We start from the raw sequence: 22,978 nt of genomic DNA, 5'->3' as shown, positions 1-22,978 counted from the left end.
TCCCGGCTGGGGGCGGGGCTATGGGGAGGTGGGCGGGGCTATGAGGAAATGGGCGTGGCTTTTGGGAGGTGGGCGGGGCTGTGAGTGGGAATGGGTGGGTCTGTGGGAGGTGGGCGGGGCTGTGGGTGGGAATGGGCGGGTCTATGGGGAGGTGGGCGGGGCTGTGGGTGGGAATGGGCGGGTCTATGGGGAGGTGGGCGGGGCTGTGGGTGGGAATGGGCGGGTCTATGGGGAGGTGGGCGGGGCTGTGGACGGGAATGGGCGGGGCTGTGGGGCGATGGGCGGGGCTGTGGGGCGATGGGCGGGTCTATGTGGAGGTGCGTGAGGGAATGGGCGGGGCTTTAGGGAGGTGGGCGGGACTGTGGACGGGAATGGGCGGGTCTATGTGGAGGTGGGTGAGGGAATGGGCGGGGCTGTATGGAGGTGGGCGGGGCCGTGAATTGGGTGGGGTTATGGGGAGGTGGTGGGCGGGGCTATGGAAGGAATGGGCGGGGCCGTGAAGAGGTGGGCGGGGCCTTAGAGAGGTGGGTGGGGCTGCGCATCTGGAGCACGTGAATCTAAAGCCGCCCGCGCTAATCTGGAGAATCAGAAACTAAAGTTTAAACTTTAAAAAAGTAAAGTTGTAAATCACAAGGTGATAAAGCTGCAAATTACAGAGCAGGTCAGTCAGGGAAAGGGAAAAGGCAGGATGAGGTGTCCAGTGTAGACCCTTCATTGGACCAGACCCCAAACACCAACCTGTCTTCCAAAAATGATAATGCAGCGATTGAAAGGATAACAAATTGAGCAACCGGAATGATATTGGGATGGAGGGATTGGATTATGAGGAGCGATTATGTATATTGAGCATGTTCTCGCTGGAATAGAGAAGGGTGAGCGGTGATTCGATTGCTGTTTTGAGAATTCTAAAGGGACTAGATAATGTCGACCATGACAAGCTGTTTCACCTTGTCCAGAACAGTAGAACGCGCCCTGCGTTTGAAGGGGGGTAAATTCAAAGCTAATCTGTGGATACAGTATTTCGGTGAGCGAGTGGTCCATCTATGGAACGGACTCGCTAGGGAGATGATGGAAACGGTTCGTATCGATTCATCCAAATGCAAATTAGATAGATTTCTTACAGAAAATAACATTTTGAGATACAATATATGAGTAATTTGAGACATGACACGTGGTAAATGTAGAATGGATGGGAGGAAAGTTGTGAAAGATGCCATATAAATGCAAGTTCTTTCTTTCCAAAAACATAACTTTTTAAATAAGAGGTTTGAAGCCAGAAAATATTAAGAGTACTAGCTTTGAATTAAAACACACCAGTGTCAGGAGAGCATCTGGGCATGGATGGGTGGGGCGGAGAGGTGGATGGATTCAGGTTCTACACACAAAGGGTGGTAGAAGTTTGGAACTCTCTTCCGCAAATGGCAATTGATACTAGCTCAATTGCTAATTTTAAATCTGAGATAGATAGCTTTTTGGCAATCGAGGGCATTAAGGGATATGGGCCAAAGGCGGGTATATGGAGCGAGATCATGGATCAGCCATGATCTTATCAAATGGCGGAGCAGGCACGAGGGGCTGAATGGCCTACTCCTGTTCCTATGTTCTGAGGTGAAACTCGAGGAGGTGAGAGAGACAAAATAACCGACAAGACCATTTAAAAAAATAGCTGAATGAATGTCTGGTTAGAAATAAGATCATATGTCATAAATACTGAATGGTCAGACAAATGACACACTATGGTCTACACCTGGACCGGGATACCATTAAATTGAGTCCACGCGACTGGCTGCATTACAAGCACTTGCGAGTAGGGCTGCTGGAAAATGCTGCCTCCTCCCCATAAAAATTGTCATCCACCTCTCCTCTGCTCCCCATCCCTACACAACACTGCTGCTTTACCTGTGGATACAAAGCTGCTACATGCTGTGGGTGCAAATTTCTTATGTCGCAAAACTTTTGCAGTATCTGGAATTCATGTCCACAATGTGCAGCAGCAGCAGCAGCATCAGGTGGGGGTTGGGGGACACTCACTACGATTCTTGTTCTATGAGGGGGCAATGTCAGTATTTTTAACATTTTTAATGTTGTCATCTCTACAATTGGTGATACAGCCAGTACCATTGCCAACCCTTTATATAACGAGCATTAAAGTATAAATTGCTGTGCACACCAGCAATGAGCCCCTGGACCTCACCCTCAGCTCTGACAGAGATTGAAATCCAGGTTGAGGGCAGAGCTGTCAGATATATTGCTGGCCTTTAATAATATCATGATTTTGTAGTAGCACTGTTTGCATTTTTTTTGCTTTGACCGTATCCTTGCTCAGTTGGTAAGATGACCTGAATCACTGCATCTCTCTCCAGTGCTCTGAATCAAGATGCTGCTGCTGAGCTGCTGCCGCCTATGACGCGTGCGCGAGGCTCGCCCTTTGCCCCGGAAAGGGAAGGGGTTGCCGGCCGGGGTGAGGAAGATGGCGGAGCGCGGGGAGGGCTGGTGATGATCGGGGGCCGAGACTCGAGGGGAACATGAGCCAGGTGAGAGCCGCCGGGCCGGGGCCGGGGCCGGGGCCGGGGGTCCGTCCGATTAGGCCCGACCCGACCCGACCCTCCCCTCCCCAGGGGAATGGGGGCGAGGAGTCGCCATCGGACCATGGAGCAGCTGCGGAGATCAGGCTGCGACCTTAAACCTGGACCCAAACGGGAGGTGGGGCCCGGCGGATGGGGGAGGCCCCGCGCCCCTGCTGTGCCTCCGTACCCAGACCGCCAGCAGAGTGGGCGGGGTGTTGGCACCGCGGAGGGTCCCGTGTGCGGGCTGCCTGCCAGGATACAGCGCTGGGCCAGGAGAGCACGGAGCGGCTTTGGGCAGCGGGCTCAGCTCAGTACCGCCCGCCCACTTCTCTATGAGAAATGTTCACATTTATAACCGACGGCCTCACAGGGCACCGGATTAAATTTAAACAGAAAATAATCTGGGCAATGCAGAAACACCTAAGTCAAAAGCAAAATACTGCGGATGCTGGAAATCTGAAATAAAAGGAGAAAATGCTGGAGAAGCTCAGCAAGTGAGTCAGCATCTGTGGAGAAAGAAACAGAGTTAACATTTCAGGGCGAAGACCTTTCGTCAGAACTGGAAGATGTTAAAAGAGTTAACAGTTTTTAAGCAAGTACAGAGCCAGGGAAAGGGGAGGAAAGAACAAAAGGAAAGGTCAGTGATAGGATAGAGGGCAGGAGTGAATAAATGACAAAAGGGATGATGGTGCAAAGCAAGGAAGGTGGTAATGGGACAGGTTAAGAAACAAAAGATTGATCGGGAGTAGCTGTAAATGGCAGCAGCAGAACCATTACCAGCACTAGCTGACCGAAAAAACGGAGCAGTGTTTATGATCTGAAGTTATTGAAATCAGTGTTGAGTTTGGAAGGTCGTAAAGTACCTAAACAAAAGATGAGGTGCTGCTCCTCGAGCTTACGTTGAGCTTCAATGGGACAATTGTAAACAATTTTACAACACCAAGTTATAGTCCAGCAATTTTATTTTAAATTCACAAGCTTTCGGAGGCTACCTCCTTCCTCAGGTGAACGATGTGTTGTAAAATTGTTTACAATTGTCAACCCCAGTCCATCACCGGCATCTCCACTTCAATGGGACAGTGTAGGAGGCCGAGGATAGAGAAGTGGGAGTGGGACAGGGAATTAAAATGGCAAGCAACTGCCAGGTCAGGGTCACGCTTGCGGACAGAGCGGAAGTGTTCAGCAAAGCAATCGCCCAATCTGCGTTTGGTCTCCCCAATGTAGAGGAGACCGCATTGTGAGCAGCGAATACAGTATATTAAATTGAAAGAAGTACAAGTAAATCGCTGTTTCACTGGGAAGGAGTGTTTGGGGCCCCGGACGGTGGGAAGGGAGGAGGTGAAAGGGCAGGTGTTGCATCTCCAGTGCTCGCATGGGAAGGTGCCGTGGGGAGGAGCGCGGGTGTTGGGGGTGATGGAAGAGTGGACTAGGGTGTCGCGGAGGGCACGGTTCCTTCAGAATGCTGAAAGGGGAGGAGGAAGATTTGTTTGGTAGTGGGATCGTGCCAACACCTAAGTTGGCACAAAGGCATACATTTATTGGGGGGTTAATTGCTTTATTTTAAAGTAGATTTGAAAAGTAGCAGGAAAGAAATCGGCTGAAATCGTGGGATAAATGATCCCGTGAGTACAGGAGGTGAGTAAGTCCCCCTCTGGCTGACTTCTAATGTAACCGATGTATTATGTCTGACAAAAACTGTGGACTCGGGATTTAAAACTTAATTTAACACTCAATAAAATGTATCTGTGGCAGGTCACAGCGCCAACAATTATATCAGGGGGGTTTTGGTGAAGCGTTCTAAATATGACCTCATTCCTGGTATCGTTTTAGTGAATCTTTGCTCTAATATCCTTCCTATGATGTACCCAGAACTGCACGTAATGTTCAAGTTCCGATAGAGAATTTTCCATAGTATGATTTCAGATTAGAAGTGATTGATCTTGAATTCAAAAAAACAAGTGCCCTAATTGCGAGTGGACAGTACAAATCTCAAAACCTCCCAGCAACTCTGTGAGTGGCCGCTTGAAAAAAATTGACATTATATTTGTGCATGAACAATAGTGACACAGCATTAAAGGAAAGAGGGTTGGGAGGTTGGTGGGCACCTGTTTTTATATTCTCCCTTCTCCCCTTTGCTCCCTAGAAAAGTGGTCTGGAGAGACTGGCAGTGGGAAGGATGCAATGTCTCAGGGAAGGTAAAGCACTGTTAGGAGTGAGAAGTGTTGGGACAGGCGGCACAGGCCTCAGTCAGGGAAATTGATGGGCAGGGGAATATGGCATTAGCTACTGCGCAGAAGATAGTGACATGGAGATTGGAATTTAGAGAATGTGGCCTAATTTATATAGAATCGCCATTAATCTGATTACAACCGTACTGTTAATTATTTTTTAAACAATCTAGGTAATCTATCATCAAGAACTAATAATCTCTGCCCACTTGACCAAAGCACCAAGTTCCATTTTCATTGATTCATTCCTATCCTCTGGGAACAATGGTGAAGTATTACTTAGGTCTAAATGACCTGAAGAGTTCATGGGACCAAGTATTTGCTGCATTCTGGCAGCGCTATCCAAACCCATATAGGTGAGTCCAACTTAATTTTCAGAACTTGTGTATTCATTCAAATTGTGAGGAACAACGGGGACTGGGTTAGGAAGTTGGTTGGCACACATTTTTCATCTTTGGAACATGAGGTTTGAATCTACTACAGATGATAGGATTAAAGTGTCAGTTCTGTTGGCTGTAATGGTCCTTAGTGAAATGAGATTCTGATGTCCTAACACCGTTCCTTGTGCACATAGGACAACAGCACAAAACTAATTTGGCACAAATTGACAGTCTCGCACAGAGGCCAGCGTGGGAAATGGAAAAATTCATAATGGTGCAGTAGAGTATGCTCTGCTAGGCTTGTGGTCATGATACATTTTTCAGACAGTATAGGGAGCTTTACTCTGCATCTGCCTCTCTCTGCTTGAAGTGGAAAAGGATTCCATTCCACAGCAGACATTCCTCATATACTTGCATTATATAGCAGCTTACATTGAAATGTTTCAAGCACTTGAGAATTGATCACCTTTGAAGTGCAGTGACCGTCACATGGACAAATGTGGCAGCTGTTCTCCACCATCGATGTTCCATGATTATAGAATCATAGAAAATTTATGGCACAGAAGGAGGCCATTTGGCCCATTGTGTCTGCGCCAGCTGAGAAACAAGCCGCCCAGCCTAATCCCACTTTCCTGCATTCGGTTCATAGCCCTGCAGGTCATGGCTCTTCAGGTGCACATCCAGGTATTTTTTAAATGAGTTGAGGGTTGCTGCCTCTACCACCCTCTCAGGCAGTGAGTTCCAGACCCCCACCACCCTCTGGGTGAAAAATGTTTTCCTCATTTCCGCTCTAATCCTTCTACCAATCATTTTAAATCTATGCACCCTGGTTATTGATCCCTCCGCCAAGGGAAATAGGTCCTTCCTAGCCACTCTATCCAGGCCCCTCATAATTTTATACACCTCAATCAAATCACCCCTCAGCCTCCTCTGTTCCAAGGAAAACAACCCCAGCCTATCCAATCTGTCATCATAGCTAAAATTCTCCAGTCCTGGCATCATCCTCGTAAATCTCCTCTGCACCCTCTCTAGTGCAATTACATCCTTCCTGTAATGTGGTGACCAGAACTCTGCGCAGTACTCAAGCTGCAGCCTAACTATTGTTTTATCAGTTCCAGCATAACTTCCCTGCTTTTATATTCTATGCCTCGGCCAATAAAGGAAAGCATTCCATATCCCTTCTTAACCATCTTCTCTACTTGTCCTGCTACCTTCAGGGATCTGTGGACATGCACTCCAAGACTCCTCACTTCCTCTACACCTCTCAATATCCTCCCATTTATTGTGTACTCCCTTGCCTTGTTTGCCCTCCCCAAATGCATTACCTCACACTTCTCCAGATTGAACTCCATTTGCCACTTTTCTGCCCATCTGACCAGTCCATTGATATCTTCCTGCAGTCTACAGCTTTCCTCCTCACTATCAACCACATGGCATATTTTTGTGTCATCTGCAAGTTTCTTAATTGTGCCCTCTACGTTTAAGTCCAAATCGTTAATGTATACCACAAAAAGCAAAGGACCTAGTACCAAGCCATGCGGCACCCACTGGAAACAGCCTTCTGGTCACAAAAGCACCCGTCGACCATTACCCTTTGCTTCCTGCCACTGAGCCAATTTTGGATCCAGTTTGCCACATTCCCTTGGATCCCATGGGCCTTTACTTTTTTGACCAATCTGCCATGTGGGACCTTGTCAAAATCCATGTGGACTGCATCAGTTGCGCTGCCCTCATCGATCCTCCTTGCCACCTCCTCGAAAAATTCAATCCAAGTTAGTCAGACACGACCTCCCCTTAACAAATCCGTGCTGACTGTCCTTGATCAGTCCGTGCCTTTCTAAGTGCCAGTTTATCCTGTCCCTCAGAATTGATTCCAATAATTTGCCCACTACTGAGGTTAGGCTGACTGGCCTGTAATTACTCGGTCTATCCTTTGCTCCCTTTTTAAATAATGGTACAAACGTTAGCAGTCCTCCAATCCTCTGGCACTACGCCTGTATCCAGTGAAGTTTGGAAAATGATTGTTAAAGCCCCCGCTATTTCCTCCCTGGCTTCTTTTAAGATCCTGGGATACATTTCATCCGGCCCTGGTGATTTATCCACTTTGAAAGCTGCTAATCCCCTTAATACTTCCTCTCTCACTATGTTTATCCCATCCAATATTTCACACACCTCCTCCTTAACTTCAATCCCTGCATCATCCCCCTCCTTTGTGAATGTAAACAATCTTACAACACCAGGTTATAGTCCAACAATTTTATTTGAAAATCACAAGCTTGTGATTTTCAAATAAAATTGTTGGACTATAACCTGGTGTTGTAAGATTGTTTACATTTGTCAACCCCAATCCATCACCGGCATCTCCACATCATGGCTCCTTTGTGAAGACAGATGCAAAGTATTCATTAAGAACCATACCCACATCTCCTGCCTCCACACATAATTTACCTTTTTGGTCTCTAATAGGCCCTGCTCTTTCCTTAGTTATCCTCTTGCTCTTAATGTGATAATAAAACTTCTTTGGGTTTTCTTTGATTTTACCTGCTAATATTTTTTCATGCCCTCTCTTTCCTTTCCTACTTTCCTTTTTAACTTCACCCCTGCACTATGTATACTCTAAGTTTTCTGTAATATTGAGTTCCCGGTGTCTATCATAGGCTTTCTTTTTCTGCCTTATCTGACCCTGAATGCTTCTTGACACCCAGGGGGCTCTAGATTTGGCAGCCCCTCCCTTTTTCTTTGTGGAAACATGTTTATCCTGAACCCCTTAAATCACCCCCTTGAATATCTCCCACTGCTCTGACACTGATTTACCTTCAAGTAGCTGTTTCCAGTTTACTTCTGCTAAATCACTTCTCAATTTAGTAAAATTGGCCTTTCCCCAATTAAAAACTTTAACTCCTGGTCTGTCTGTCCTTTTCCATAACTATGCTAAAACTAATTGTATTATGATCACCGCCACCAAAATGCTCTCCCGCTGCTACTTCTTCCACCTGCTCCTCTTCATTTCCTAGAACTAAATCCAGAACTGGGCTTGCTATATACTGGCTAAAAAATTCTCCAGTATGCAATTTAATTAAATGTTAGCAATGAAATGAATGAGCAGTTAATCTAGTTTTTTTGATGCTATTGTTTGAGAAAGGAACATTGGTCAATGCTGTTGCCCTTTGTAAAGTGCCATCGGATCTTTACCATCCATCTGAATTATGAGTTCTTGTTTAATGTCTCATTGACAAGTGATACCTTTGACAGTGAAGCACTCTGTTAGTGCTGCACTGGAGTGTCAGCCTAGATTGAGCTCAAGCCCTTCAACCATGTGATAGAGGTTAGGATGCTATCAACTGAGCCAAGCTTGATGAGTGCTCACATAAAAGAATTGAGAGAGACCTAAAGGCTGCTGACTTTGTCTGGGCAAAACTTGTACATATTGTGATGTTGGGGCAAGGTTAGAACTGTGGGAGAGAACAAAAAAATGAGAATTAAAATGGAAACAACAATCGTGTCAAATATTTTAACTGGTTTTTTGCTTGGGCCGAGGAGAACTATAATTAATTTCTGTAACATGGGTGGCATTTGGAGTAATAGAAGGTAAAAACTTTTTGGCAATCCATAAACTATAACTGAAGTTTCCTCTATTAACAACAGTTCAATGTACATTTCCCAACTTTTCTCCTCCCTCAGCAAACACGTCCTTACAGAGGATGTCATCCACCGCGAGGTAACTCCTGACAAGGTGATTTCCCGACGACTACTCACCAAGACAAACAGAGTGCCTCGGTGGGCAGAGAGATTATTTCCTACTAATGTTGCCCACTCAGCCTTCGTTCTAGAAGATTCAGTAGTGGATTTAAAACACAAAACTCTGACTACGTTTACATGGAACATCAATCATGCGCGGCTTATGGTATGTCATGGTATTTGAATTAGTTAAAAATGGATTTTTCTTCCCCAGGTTTTAATTCCTCACTGACTGTTCCTCAATGGAAACAGTGGGCAGATAGACAGTTTTCATATCTCTAGCAGTGTGGTTCTGTAATGGGGTGGTAGGAGGCACAGGAGCTGTTTATTGTTGGGGGAATAACAAATCTCCACATGATGCCTCCATGGAGAGCCTGGAGCTTGCTGTGGGGGAATTGTAGGCATGGGTTCCTTAAATACTAGTCTACACTTAGTGGCACACCAACGCATTCTGGCATCAAGCTTTAGGGAGGATTGTTTGATATTTTTAGGTTAATTTCTTTGTAAGTCACTAGCAGCGGGCCAATAGGACTTAAGTTGCTAGTCATAAAATCATAAAATATGCAGCTGTGGTAGTGCTAGCTCTTCAACTAGAGCTACCTACTCTAATCCCATTTCCGTACATCCTTTCATACTCATTTTCAAATGCTGCTTTAATTCTTTTTTTAAATGATATGGTCTCTGGCTCATTAGCCAATTACAGTGAAGCATTCCAAATATAACCTCTCATACCTGGTATCATTTGAGGAAATTTTTGCTGTCTCCTTTCCATGGCTTTAATATTCTTCCTATAATAGAGTGCCCAAAACTGTATGCAATACTCCAATTGTGGTCTAACTAGTGTCTTTTACGTGGATTGTGGCACTTCCTTCTATCTTTTGAGTTCCTTTAGAACCAGACAGCAGGAAATGTCTCTGTTCACAAGGATTGCTGGTAATGAAGTGCTAACTTTAAACAAGTACCGTCAGGTTACAGAAACTTCAGTTCCTGGGCTCGTCTCGAAACATCTGCTACTTTAAAACATAACAAACTCCCTATGTTTTCCAGCATTTCTTAGAAGCCTCCAGAGCTCCATCCTACATAAACCGTAACAAGCCCAAAACTCTGCCAGTCACATCCTATCCTGCATTATGTCCCATTCCCCAATCACGCCTGTCCTTGTCAATCTCCACTGATTCCCCTCCGTCGATGAATCAAATTCAGAATCATAGACATAATTTACAATCCCGTTCACTGTCTTGACCCTCTTTTACCTGTGTGGCCTCCTTTGCATTCCTCCTGTGCTCCACCTTCAGTGGCACAGCCGTCAGCTGTCTTGGCCTTACACTCTGGAACTCTCTCCTAAAACCCTCTCCTCTTTGCTACTTCTATTCTCTCCTTCGAAAGCCTCCTCAAAGCCCATGGAAACATAGAAAATAGGAGCAGGAGTAGGCCATTCGGCCCTTTGAGCCTGCTCCGCCATTCAGTATGATCGTGGCTGATTCTCTATCTCAATACCATATTCCCGCTCTCTCCCCATACCCCTTGATGCCTTTTGTGTCTAGAAATCCATCTAGCTCCTTCTTAAATATATTCAGTGACTTGGCCTCCACAGCCAGAGAATTCCACAGGTTCACCATCCTCTGAGTGAAGAAATTTCTCCTCATCTCAGTCCTAAATGTCCTCCCCCGTATCCTGAGACTGTGACCCCTCGTTCTGGACCCCCCAACCAGGTGAAACATCCTCCCTGCATCCAGTCTGTCTAGCCCTGAGGAATTTTATACATTTCAATGAGATCCCCTCTCTTTCTTCTAAACTCTAATGAATACAGGCCTAGTCGATCCAATCTCTTATCCGACAGTCCTGCCATCCCAGGAATCAGTCTGGTGAACCTTCGCTGCACTCCCTCTATGACAAGTATATCCTTTCTTAGCTAAGAAGGCCAAAACTGCACACAGTACTCTAGGTGTGGTCTCACCAAGGCCCTATATAACTGCAGTAAGACATCCTTGCTCCTGTAATCAAATCCTCTTGCAATGAAGGCCAACATACCATTTGCCTTCCTAACTGCTTGCTGCACCTGCATGTTTGCTTTCAGTGACTGGTGTACAAGGACACCCAGGTCCCTTTGTACATCAACATTTCCCAATCTAGCACCATTTAAATAATACTCTGCCTTTCTGTTTTTCCTTCCGAAGTGAATAACTTCACGTTTATCCACGTTATACTGCATCTGCCATGTATTTGCCCACTCACTCAACTTGTCTAAATCACCTTGAAGCCTCTTTGCATCCTCCTTACAACTCACGATCCTACCTAGTTTTGTGTCATAAGCAAACTTGGAAATATTACATTTGGTTCCCTCATCCAAATTATTGATATATATTGTGATTAGCTGGGGCCCAAGCACTTATCCCTGCGGTACCCCACTAGTCACCACCTGCCACCCCGAAAAAGACCCATTTATTCCTACTCTCTGTTTCTTGTCTGTTAACCAATTTTCCCCAATCCCATGTGCTTTAATTTTGCACACTAACCTCTTACGTGGGACTTTATCAAAGGCCTTCTGAAAATCCAAATAAACCACATCCACTGGTTCTCCCTTATCTATTCTACCAGTTATATCCTCAAAAAACTCCAATAAGTTTGTCAAACATGATTTCCCTTTCATAAATCCATGTTGACTTTGTCTAATCCCGTTGATATTTTCTAAGTGTCCTGTTATCACACCCTTTATAATAGACTAGCATTTTCCCTACTACTGATGTTAGGCTAACTGGTCTGTAGTTCCCTGTTTTCTGTCCCTCCTTTTTTAAATAGTGGGGTTACATTTGCCACCCTCCAATCTGCAGGAACTGTTCCATAATCTATGGAATTTTGGAAGATGACAACCAATGCATCCACTATTTCCATGGCTACCTCTTTTAGTACCCTGGGATGCAGATTATCAGGCCCTGGGGATTTATTGGCTTTCAGTCCCATTAATTTCTCCAGCACTTTTTTTTACTAATACCAATTTCCTTCAATTCATCCTTCTCACTAGTCCCTTGGTTCCCTTGCATTTCTGGAAAGTTATTTGTGTCCTCTTCTGAGAAGACAGAACCAAAGTATTTGTTTAATTGCTTTGCCATTTCCTTGCTCCCCATTATAAATTCTCCCGTTTCTGCTTGTAAGGGACCTACATTTGTCTTCACTAATCTTTTTCGTTTTACATACTTATAGAAGCTTTTACAGTCCACTTTTATGTTCCTTGCAAGTTTATTCTCAAACTCTATTTTTCCCCTCTTTAATCAATCTTTTGTTCCTTTTTTGCTGAATTCTGAACTGCTCCCAATCCTCAGGCTTGCTATTTTTTCTGGCAACTTTATATGATTTCTCTTTGGATCTAATATTATCCTTAATTTCTTTTGTTAGCATGGTTGGGCCGCTCTTCCTTTTGTGTTTTTGCACCGGAAAGAAATGTATAACTGTTGCTCTCTTTGATCGTACCTATAGTCACCTGTCTTATCTCCTCTCCCATTCATTTCCACCTCTTTGAAGCACTTTACTATGTTAAAGGTGTTATATAATTGCAAGTTGTTGCATCTTTCAAGGACACACAGCTGCTAGTACTTTTTCTTAGATACACAACAGTAGTAATCTGACTAAGACTAGTGGGAGATTGCATATCGTAGTGTTTGTAACGTATCCAAATTTGCAGACAGTACTAAAATAGGAGGCATAGTAAATAATTCTGAGAACCAAAGGAAGCTACAAACTGATATTGATAAGATGGTGGTATGGGCAAAAAAGTAGCACTTGGAATTCATTGTCAGTAAGAGTGAGATAGTACATTTTAATGATAAGGGTAATAATTATACTTTAAGTGAAGGAAGATTGGGCGATGTGGAAGAGCAAAGGGATTTGGTGGTTAATATTCACAAGTGGATATGCTCACGTGGCCCAGTGGTAGCACTTCGCCTGAGTCAGAAGTTTGTGGGTTCAAGCCCCACTCTAGAGTCTTGAGCACATAATCTAGGCTTACACTTCAGTGTGAGACCCCGTCTGCCCTCTCAGGTGGACATGAAAGATCCCATGGCACTATGTCCTGGCCAACATTTATCCCTCAACCAACATTAAAAAAAACATAATATCTGTTCATTTATCTTCTTGCTATTTGTGGCACCTTGCCACGTGCAAATTGGCTGCCATGTTTCCCTACATTGCAACAGTGACTACACTTCAAAAAATTATTAATTGGCTGTAAAGCACTTTGGGACACTCTGAGATTGTGAAAGGCGCTATATAAATGCAAGTTCTTTTTTTTTCTTTCCAAAAAGCTAATCAAATACTGGGTTTTATGGTGAGATATAAAATATAAAAGTCAAGTTGCAAGGCTGTGGAATGCACTCCTGAAATTAGTGATTGAAGCAGAGCCCATGTCAATATTTAAGAATAGGTAGATAGGTGGTTGAAAGAAAGACAGATATGGGAACAGGGCAAGCATCTGGGATTAGGACTACTGCTTGTGTGGAGGATAAACACTAAAATAGACTGGTTAGGTCAAATGGCCTGTTTCTGTGTTGTAATTTCTATATATGACATCAATAACAAAAACTTGCATTTACATAGCGCCTTTAATGTAGTAAAATGTATCAAGGAGAAGTTAAGAAAGTATGTAATGGGGAAAGATCATTTGGCGCATCGAGCCTGCTGTTCAAAAGAAGACATGTTGTTGGGTTGTTTGTCATTTGTTTACCAAAATCCGTAACATAATATTCTTGTCAGAGTTGTGTAAAATCCGGTACAACCTGACTTAGATTTATTGAAGTCTGTTGCCCAGTGCAAGTGGACAGTGGCCAAAGCTGTCCATCCAGGTGGAAATGATGGAAGTGTTGTAAAAGTTCCTCTGCCACTAAATATTAAGGAGTACTGCCGCTGATGTCTAAGTCTACTTGTGTGTTCTGTCTTGCCTCAGGTAGTACAGGAGAGGTGCGTATATGGATTACATCCTGAAAATAAGAACTGGACTCAAATCAAACGTGAGGCCTGGATTTCTTCAAACTTGTATGGCTTCTCGCTAGCTATTCAGGTCGGTGTGAAGGTTTTAGTTTTCATTCCATCCCCAAAAATGATTGGTTCAACTTAGCTCATTGTGAGTTAAAAAGGAATTAAGCTGCATGCTTTGCTGTGGCATCTTTTTTTGCTCGAGAATCACATGCATGATATCCTTTTACCTGCATAACAACTGTCCTTGCACTTCAAACTCATTGTGATTTGAGAGGTATATAAATGCAAATGTTTTGTTTCGGACTGGCTGCTGGTCGTAAGGCTCCTATATAAAATGTTTGACTGCCTTAATCTAATTTCCACTCGGTTCCAAGTATGAATCTGCATAATTTTGGCAATTTCACTTGTCTCTACGTGCCCTGGAAGTACTTGAAGGACAATCCATGTTCCTAACACTGAATTCTCCCGCTTTGAGCACAAAGCATCTGCCAAAAATACAAATTTGAATGAAATATGTATTGTAGAGCTGTCCTATACAGGGTGTCATTGTTCCTTTTCATCTTTTATCTTCAGGAATGTGGCCTTGCCAGCTTTAAGAGCAGCATAACCAAAACCATGAAAGGTTTTGAGTACGTTCTGGCTAGAATTCAAGGTATGTGAATAATCAAGATGCATTTCTTCATTTTACTGGCATCATAAACTGAGCAGAACCAACGTAATGTCGATTTCACAATACTTAATGATTATACTAAGGAAACAGTAGAGGACTGTTCAAATTGGTGGCCACCCAGAATCCATAGTTTTTAATTGGAAACTATGTTAAGAAACTATGGTGAGGCACATACAGATACAATCTGAATCATGGAATACCAATGCAAATGATCTCTAGTTGGACTGAATAGAAGTCTAATGATAGGTCAGTACTGGCACATGTCTATATGGCCTGAGGAGTACTTGACTGAAGATGTCATTTATTGTAACAAGGTCAGAAACTTTCCCAAGAGAAGTGATGGTGGATTAAGAAGTCTTGTGGTATTGTCGTGGTGGTGGATATGTAAAGAATTCCTGTTTGTCTTCCTCACCCTCTCCCAAAAAAGCCATGTCAGTATTTCCCCCCACTTTGTTTTGGCTGCTATATCACCTTTGACATTCCTCTGCCCCCTGCTCCATTGGTTGCTGCCAGTAATTCTCTCCCTCTTCCTTTCCCCACATCACCAGTACTGGCTGCTGATCAGCAATGCTTGCTGTCCTTGTAAAATGCCATAGTCAGTCGTGCTAGTGTTTCTAGTCTTCTGTACCAGTACATCCTAATGTCCTGTCTTGTCTTCTTTCCTCTTGCCTCCTTGTAGGTGAGTTGAAATGTCGTCATTCTTTATTCAGTTACACTCCACATTCCAATGGTTACGGTAAAACTCAACTGAGGAAATCAGAGATACACATCCTTTTTAAGAGTTTTTTTATGCAGGGACAACATGGTGTTCCTTGTTGGGAACAGCCCCATTTATATATATATATATATATATTATCTATCTATCTATCTTCAGAGTTCTGTAGACAAGAGAAATGATAGAAAGCTCATGGTAAGATAATACCAATTGTCCCCATTAACTGCAGAGTCAACCTACAGTTTATTGTGCGGCTAAGATCATTTCTATGAGACCAAAATTCCAATTATAGGGAAAAGTAATCCATCTGAGTTGCCACGTCGATGAATGTTATAGAAGGAGATACTTGTACAGCAATCATTCTTTGTTCCTTCTGCATTAAATTACTGTGCTAAGGAATCTGAGAGTAGATGTATTTTGTGTAGAATACCTTGTTACAAATTGGGGTCTGTCGTAGATACTTTTGGTTCAGTGGCGTCATTTGGTCCTGCAAGCAGTTTCTGTGTGCCTTAGAGTTGACTCAGACTGCCCAATATCTACTTAAATGATAGTATAATCCAGGGGATGTAACAATGCATCCCCCTGTACATACAAACTGTGTTTTTAATACATGCCCTTAGGTGTGCTTCTGTGTGTTTTGAAGACAAATCAAGAAAACATGGTAAAATGAGGCCAGATACGAATAGTTAAGCTGCTTTATTTCACAGCAAGTGAACGTGCAGAGCAATAGTTATGATCAGACTCACGTAATTCAATCAATATAATTTGTTTTCATGCAATACAAAAATAATGAACGCACTATGCTTCCCCATATTAGTGAGTTGTCTTGCTTGACTTAAACAAAATAACTCCTAACTACCCTCCTACATTCTCTTCCTGAGCTTAGCTGAAGCTTGCCCTTGCACCTTCTGTTGAAAAACTTGACTCCCCATGTCTCTTTTTTCATCACCATGTTCACAGTCAGAAGAGAAGGCCAGCCAAACTAACTCTGCTGAATGCCCAGAACCAGAGACTTTACAACACAATGGGTGTGAGGTGCATAGCAATTACTGACAGGCTAGTTAATTGCTTATCATTTATTATCTTTGGGGAAGCAATGTTAAAGCTTAGCTTATTAGTATTTTAACCATCTTCAGTCTCTGACTTTTGCTTAAACTTGTGGGAGTACGCTTGAATTTTAAAACCCAACATTTAAAATTCACTTTTTTAAAAAAAAAATCCTTTCTGTAGAAAATGTAAAAAAAAAATCCTGAAATGTGACACCACTGTTCAGTGAATATTTTTTCATAAATGGTTAAAGATGCCAAAGCTCCCATTCATGATTTTTGTAAAGAGATTTTACATAAAATGGCTCTTTCCCCTGGCTGCTGGTAACCATCAGTTCTAAAGCACAAAACACAGGAGAAAAGGAAGTCTGAGACACTTGAATTTAGACTTCTCTTTAATAACATTTGTGATTATATGGTGATTCAGCCTAATAGAGGCTCCTTTAACAGAGCATGCTTAGACTACAATTTTAGCCATGGCTACTTAAGATCATATTTTCCAGTCCCACCCCTTCCTCCTCTCTGGGCTGTGAGGCCCCTATTTGATTTGTCTTTATGGTTGTAAAAACGATTCTTCAATCTGTGAGGGAGACACATCATCGGAACTGCTTTCCAAAATGGTAAGAGTATAAAAGGTTGTTAATTATAGCTCTTTGTGACCCCTGTTTAATTTTTGGAAGGGATCGTGATGGTGAACCCTCTGCTTCAACATTTGGAAAACAAAAAATGCTGGGTATGGTACCAGCTTTTTAAAATAGCTTGGTGTTTTGCAAGGTTTGATAAGTGAATTTTGCTGCAGAATGGTTTCCAAGTGGTCTGCATAGTTGTAAAGATGCCCCCACTGACTCAAATCTCCTCCCCTCCCCCCCCCCCCCCCCCCCACAAGGTGAAACACCTATGAAGACATTGAGAGAGACGGCTAAAGAAGCAACTGAGAAGGCTAAAGAAACTGCCCTGGCAGCTACAGAGAAAGCAAAGGACCTGGCCAGCAAAGCAGGACCACAGAAAAAACAGCAATATATCTGAGACATCTGCTTTCACCCTTCAACCCAGGGAGATCCGTCAGCTCTTCTGTTCCTGTACTTGACGACATTTCTATACAACGTGTGATGATGTGAGACGTGTGCACGATAACACAAATCTGAAATAGTGTAATCTGCCATGCAGAGCAGTCAAGTATGACCATCAACCTTTGAATATAATTTCATGTAATTTTATATTTAGATTTTTTTGCAGAAATTCAGCCAAGACCCACATGTTACTGTCATAGAATGACATAGAATTTACAGCACAGAAACAGGCCATTTGACCCAACTAGTCTGTGCCAGTGTTAGGCTCCACACGAGCCTCCTCCCACCTTGCTTCATCTCACCCACAGATTTATTAGAATGAATTCGAAGGAGGCCGCCGACAATATCAATGTAAAATATTTATAAGTAATGAAAAAATGCAGTGAAATGACTTTAAATCAGCAGTATTTCTAAAATGGCAACACATTTCAAGATTTTGCATTTTGGAGTATTTTAAATTAACAATAGAACTGCTTCTATCCCTGGATAAACTCGTCAAACCTGTACTGTTCGCAGAACCTTATTTTAAAACCCTGTGGAAAGCCTGATTGATTGTCTTACAGTTTTAAGTTAAAATAACATTAATTTTTAATTTTAAGTAATAGCAAAATTTGGCTGCATTGAGATAAGTTTAGATCTTGGGAATATACATTGGAAAATCTCTGGTTGAGAGGCAGTTAATTCAGTTCTTTGAAGGAAGAATGGTCATTTTGTAGATTTGAAATTCCATGCAGATTCCTAAGGTCTGCACTGATTTTTAAAGAAAACCATGAGCAGACGGTGAAGATTCACTATATAAAATTCTGAAGCTGTGAATAAAAGCCGATGGCAATGGTTTAACTATTCCTATAGAGCATACTAATTTTAGTAAACAGTTTTGAGTATTGCAGCACCAAGATCGAATGGCCTGTCTTACTAATCCTGGATAGTGCTACATTTTACCAACATTTGAGTTGATGCTGTCTGCACTGCTGTTGTCCTAATAGATGGGATGCATCATATGTGAACAAGTATTAAATCTCAAAAGCCCAGAACTGAGTGATCTGTTCTGTTGATAAATGTGGCTTGGCTTCCTGAGCTGATAGTAGAAGGTGATACATCTGGCCTTAGTATCCAGTGGGCCAGTGTAGGGTAGAAGGTGGCCAAGTTCTTCCTGATCACTGTCCAGTCACTTCATCTGGAAGGGTGTATGTGTATATATGTAAACGAGATGAGATTGGGCTTGGTTGTGACGTGTCTACGGTTGATAGCTTGCCAATACTTACTGTCCAAGTTCACATATGGAAAATGACCACTCGTGGGGGGTAACTAAGGGCTACTGGCATATGTGAACTACACACAAGCATGAGTCACATCAGTGGAGAGGAGAGCTATAAGGGGAAGAATATTAAAGGACAAAATGCAAGAACAGTGAACAGTGTGACCTCCTTGGAGAAAAAACGGCCTTGTTTTATTCTACTTACTTTGTCCATGCTGTGTGGGATTGTTAAACAACGCAAGAAGAGCCCTGACCATTCAAAAAAAACAGGTGCTTCTCTTCAGGGAAGGGGGAAGAAAGTAAAGTGGGTTGTAAGACAGCCAAGGCTGTCCTCATGCACCATCTGGATTAACATAAGAGCATAAGAAATAGAAGCAGGAGTAGGCCACATGGTCCCTCGAGCCTGCTCCACCATTCAATCAGATCACGGCTGATCTTCAACCTCAGCTCCACTTTCCTGCCCGATCCCCATATCCCTTGATGCCTCTAGAGTCCAGAAATCTCGCTATCTCAGCCTTGAATATACTCAACGATTCTGCATCCACAGCCCTCTGGGATAGAGAATTCCAAAAATTCACAACCCTCTGAGTGAAGAAATTCCTCCTCATCTCAGTCTTAAATGGCCAACCCTATATCCCGCGACGATGCCCCCTAGTTCTAGACTCACCAGCCATGGGAAAAACCCTCTCAGCGTCTACCCTGTCAAGCCCCCTCATAATCTTATATGTTTCAATTAGATTACCTCTCATTCTTCTAAACTCCAGAGAGTATAGCCCCATTCTACTCAATCTCTTCTCATAAGACAACCCTCTCATCCCAGGAATTAATCTAGTGAACCTTTGCTGCACCACCTCTAAGGGAAGTATATCCTTCCTTGGAAAAGGAGACCAAAACTATACACAGTACTCTGGGTGAGGTCTCACCAAATCCCAGTACAATTGTAGTAAGACTTCCTTACTTTTATATTCCAACCCCCTTGCAATAAAGGCCAACATTCCATTTGTTTTCCTAATTGCTTGCTGTACTTGCATGCTAACTTTTTGTGTTTCTTGTACGAGGACACCCAAGTCTCTCTGAACACCAACATTTAATAGTTTCTCACCGTTTAAAAAATATTGCTTTTCTATTCTTTCTACCAAGGAGAATAACCTCACATTTCCCACATTATACTCCATCTGCCACCTTCTTGCCCACCCACTTAACTTGTCTACCTCCCTTTGCAGACTCTTTGTGTCCTCCTCACAGCTTACTTTCCCACCTAGCTTTGTATCGTCAGCAAACTTGGATACATTATACTCTCCTTTCATCCAAGTCATTAATATGGATTGTAAATAGCTGAGGCCCAAGCACCGATCCTTGCGGTACCCCACTATTTACAGCCTGCCAGCCTGAAAATGACCCCTTTATCCCTACTCTCTGTTTTCTGTCCGTTAACCGATCCTCTATCTGTGCTAATGTGTTACCCCCAACACCATGAGCCCTTATCTTGTGAAACAACTTTTATGTGGCATCTTATCGATTAAGAGTGAAATCCCTGGATGATTATTTGCTTGCTCACTCTATTGACTGTTAAGTGATGTGTCACCTGTAGGGAGAAAATGAAAACAAATTTAGGAGGGTGGAGAGCAAAAAATACCATAAAGTGTTGTGGTACAAGAAAATGAAAAATGGATAATGTACTTGAAATTTATGTTTCTGCCTGGTGAATCTTAACTGAAGCTACTGGCTAATCTCATGTAAAGTCCAATTTATCTTAATTGTGCAAGACAGATTAAGAACTCAGAAATGGAAATGCAATAAAACCTGCCTTAAAGAACACCTCTACCGAGAAACCACCTACTGACCGTTACAGACATTGTCGACTGTCTCTGGAACAAGATATCAGAGTCCATATTATTCAACTTCACATAAAACCTCACACATTCAAACGGGAGAGGTTCTCTGTCCATTTTGGGACCAATAGTTTATTTTCATTTAATTTTAACCCTGTTTGATTCTGTTCTTTATCTTGCCACGTGAATGTTGTCTGTCTCGCACCAGAAAGTGGGCAGTTTGATTTCAACATCTCCATGGCTGCTTCATATCAGCAAGCAGAAGCTGACGAGTATCACCACATTGCTTTTGGTCCTCTTTCTACCCTACCCCTCACTTCTGCAAGTTGGAGGGTTCCACAGTTGTGAAAAGTTCAGTTCAGAGGACAAGCAAACTGTATCCATTGGGGATAGTTAAGTTCAAGTATCAGTCAAGGCTTGAATTTAAGCTTGAAACCCTCTGACTAGTAGGAGTGCAGCTTTATACTGCTGCTGCACTGAATAGGTCTCCAGCAAGCTACCAGTTACCTGAATACAGAGATACAGTGATTTACTCCCAGAGCTATTGGGATACTGCTAAGTCTCCAGATCACATTATACCTCACAGACTGCAGCGGTTCAAGAAGGCGGCTCACCACCACCTTCTCAAGAGCAATTAGGGATGGGCAATAAATGCTGGCCTTGCCAGCGACGCCCACATCCCATGAACGAATAAAAAAAAGTACGACACTTTGCTGCTAGAAAATAGAATCTCAAACATGATGGGTTTTTTTAGGTTTTAAGTGTGCTTTGTGTTTTTTATCTAGGTGTCAGCATATGCCATCTTTAGCTGTGTATCGCGTCACGCCTTTATTTAGTTGAAGTTATTGGTCGTCAAAGCTCGAGTTAAATGCACACCAGGCTAACGTTTGTCTAGTGAATGTGAATTACAAATCTGATGGGAATCATGGCATTTATTAACTAAAAATATGACATGGTCATATTTTGTCAAAAAAGAGCAATATTATATATGTTCTGTATGGTTTGATGTTATTAGTAATATGTTTTCTGCTCACTGTGGGGAAAAGAAAGTTATTTGGTGTTTTCTTCAGACCAGCTGTGATTTTTAGACTGTTACTGAAATATCCAAACAAACTGCACTGCAGAAGGAACCGGCAATCTAATCCCAGGACTGTATGATTACTGTTTTTCGTTTAGTTAGCCAGGAATGTGACCAGCAGATACAAGGTATTAACAATGCATAAATACTGTAAATAGAATCATAGAATCATAGCAGTTTACAACATGGAAACAGGCCCTTCGGCCCAACATGTCCATGTCGCCCAGTTTATACCACTAAGCTAGTCCCAATTGCCTGCACTTGGCCCATATCCCTCTATACCCATCTTACCCATGTAACTGTCCAAATGCTTTTTAAAAGACAAAATTGTACCCGCCTCTACTACTGCCTCTGGCAGCTCGTTCCAGACACTCACCACCCTTTGAGTGAAAAAATTGCCCCTCTGGACCCTTTTGTATCTCTCCCCTCTCACCTTAAATCTATGCCCCCTCGTTATAGACTCCCCTACCTTTGGGAAAAGATCTTGACTATCTACCTTATCTATGCCCCTCATTATTTTATAGACTTCTATAAGATCACCCCTAAACCTCCTACTCTCCAGGGAAAAAAGTCTCAGTCTATCGAACCTCTCCCTATAAGTCAAACCATCAAGTCCCGGTAGCATCCTAGTAAATCTTTTCTGCACTCTTTCTAGTTTAATAATATCCTTTCTATAATAGGGTGACCAGAACTGTACACAGTATTCCAAGTGTGGCCTTACCAATGTCTTGTACAACTTCAACAAGACATCCCAACTCCTGTATTCAGTGTTCTGACCAATGAAACCAAGCATGCTGAATGCCTTCTTCACCACCAACTCAAAGGTTTTTAGCCACATTCACCAATTGGTGGTTAAATAAATTGTGAAAAATGTTTACATTGTAAAAACAGACAGTTGTAATACTTGCAATAAAGACAATTGGACCAAAAGTCCACCATGCTGACTTAAGTTTAGCTGCAATTTTTATTCAACCAAATTCTGTTAAGTTGCAAAAATGGTTCCCTAGTTTTCTGGAATGTTTCATTCTGATAGAAATAGATCATAGGGGTATTCTTCCAGTCTCTATTCTCAATACTATGTAGTGAGCAAGATTTTACAGCATTGGCCGCAGTCAGCTGGCAGCTCATTTGCTTCTTAATCAATATATAAAAAAAACTTTGATATTAAATGTAGCTGCCCTTATCCTTGTTCTTTGTCTTCCAGTCTCTATGCCTTTTACTTCGTTCAGGAATGGGCAGATCGCACCACAAACTTCTCCCCAGAAACCAATGCCACTCTGTATCAGCAGACTTGAGGTTCACTGCTTAGATTCTTTCTCCTTATTTCCCCCTCTTCCTTGCCACAAAAAAGTTTTTTGTGGCATTTAAGACAGAAACCACATATTGTGCTGTTATGACTAGACCAGTGGTATTCAAACCTTTTAGTGT

The 22,978-nt window shown here is 42.7% G+C and overlaps 1 protein-coding gene across 1 annotated transcript; it reads left to right on the top strand.

The window, feature by feature from the left end:
* The first annotated feature begins 2,447 nt into the window (after window positions 1-2,447).
* Window positions 2,448-22,499, top strand: LOC137332547 (PRELI domain-containing protein 1, mitochondrial-like). Its single transcript, XM_067996459.1, has 6 exons — window positions 2,448-2,534; window positions 4,969-5,151; window positions 8,857-9,079; window positions 13,850-13,963; window positions 14,455-14,533; window positions 17,199-22,499. The coding sequence occupies exons 2-6, from the start codon at window positions 5,060-5,062 to the stop codon at window positions 17,336-17,338; spliced, it is 648 nt and encodes a 215-aa protein (XP_067852560.1). The 5' UTR covers window positions 2,448-2,534; window positions 4,969-5,059; the 3' UTR covers window positions 17,339-22,499.
* Window positions 22,500-22,978: the final 479 nt, after the last annotated feature.

The sequence above is a fragment of the Heptranchias perlo genome, chromosome 14 (genome assembly GCF_035084215.1).
Source record: "Heptranchias perlo isolate sHepPer1 chromosome 14, sHepPer1.hap1, whole genome shotgun sequence".
Classification (NCBI taxonomy): domain Eukaryota; kingdom Metazoa; phylum Chordata; class Chondrichthyes; order Hexanchiformes; family Hexanchidae; genus Heptranchias; species Heptranchias perlo.
The sequence above is the reverse complement of the archived record's forward strand: the minus strand, read 5'-3'. Positions and strand labels throughout refer to the sequence as shown.

Coding starts and splice junctions, on each gene's coding strand:
- LOC137332547 (XM_067996459.1), top strand. CDS start 5,060: ATGGTGAAGTATTACTTAGGTCTAAATGACCTGAAGAGTTCATGGGAC. Junction 5,152..8,856: donor CGCTATCCAAACCCATATAG/GTGAGTCCAACT, acceptor CTCCTCCCTCAG/CAAACACGTCCTTACAGAGG. Junction 14,534..17,198: donor CGTTCTGGCTAGAATTCAAG/GTATGTGAATAA, acceptor CCCCCCCACAAG/GTGAAACACCTATGAAGACA.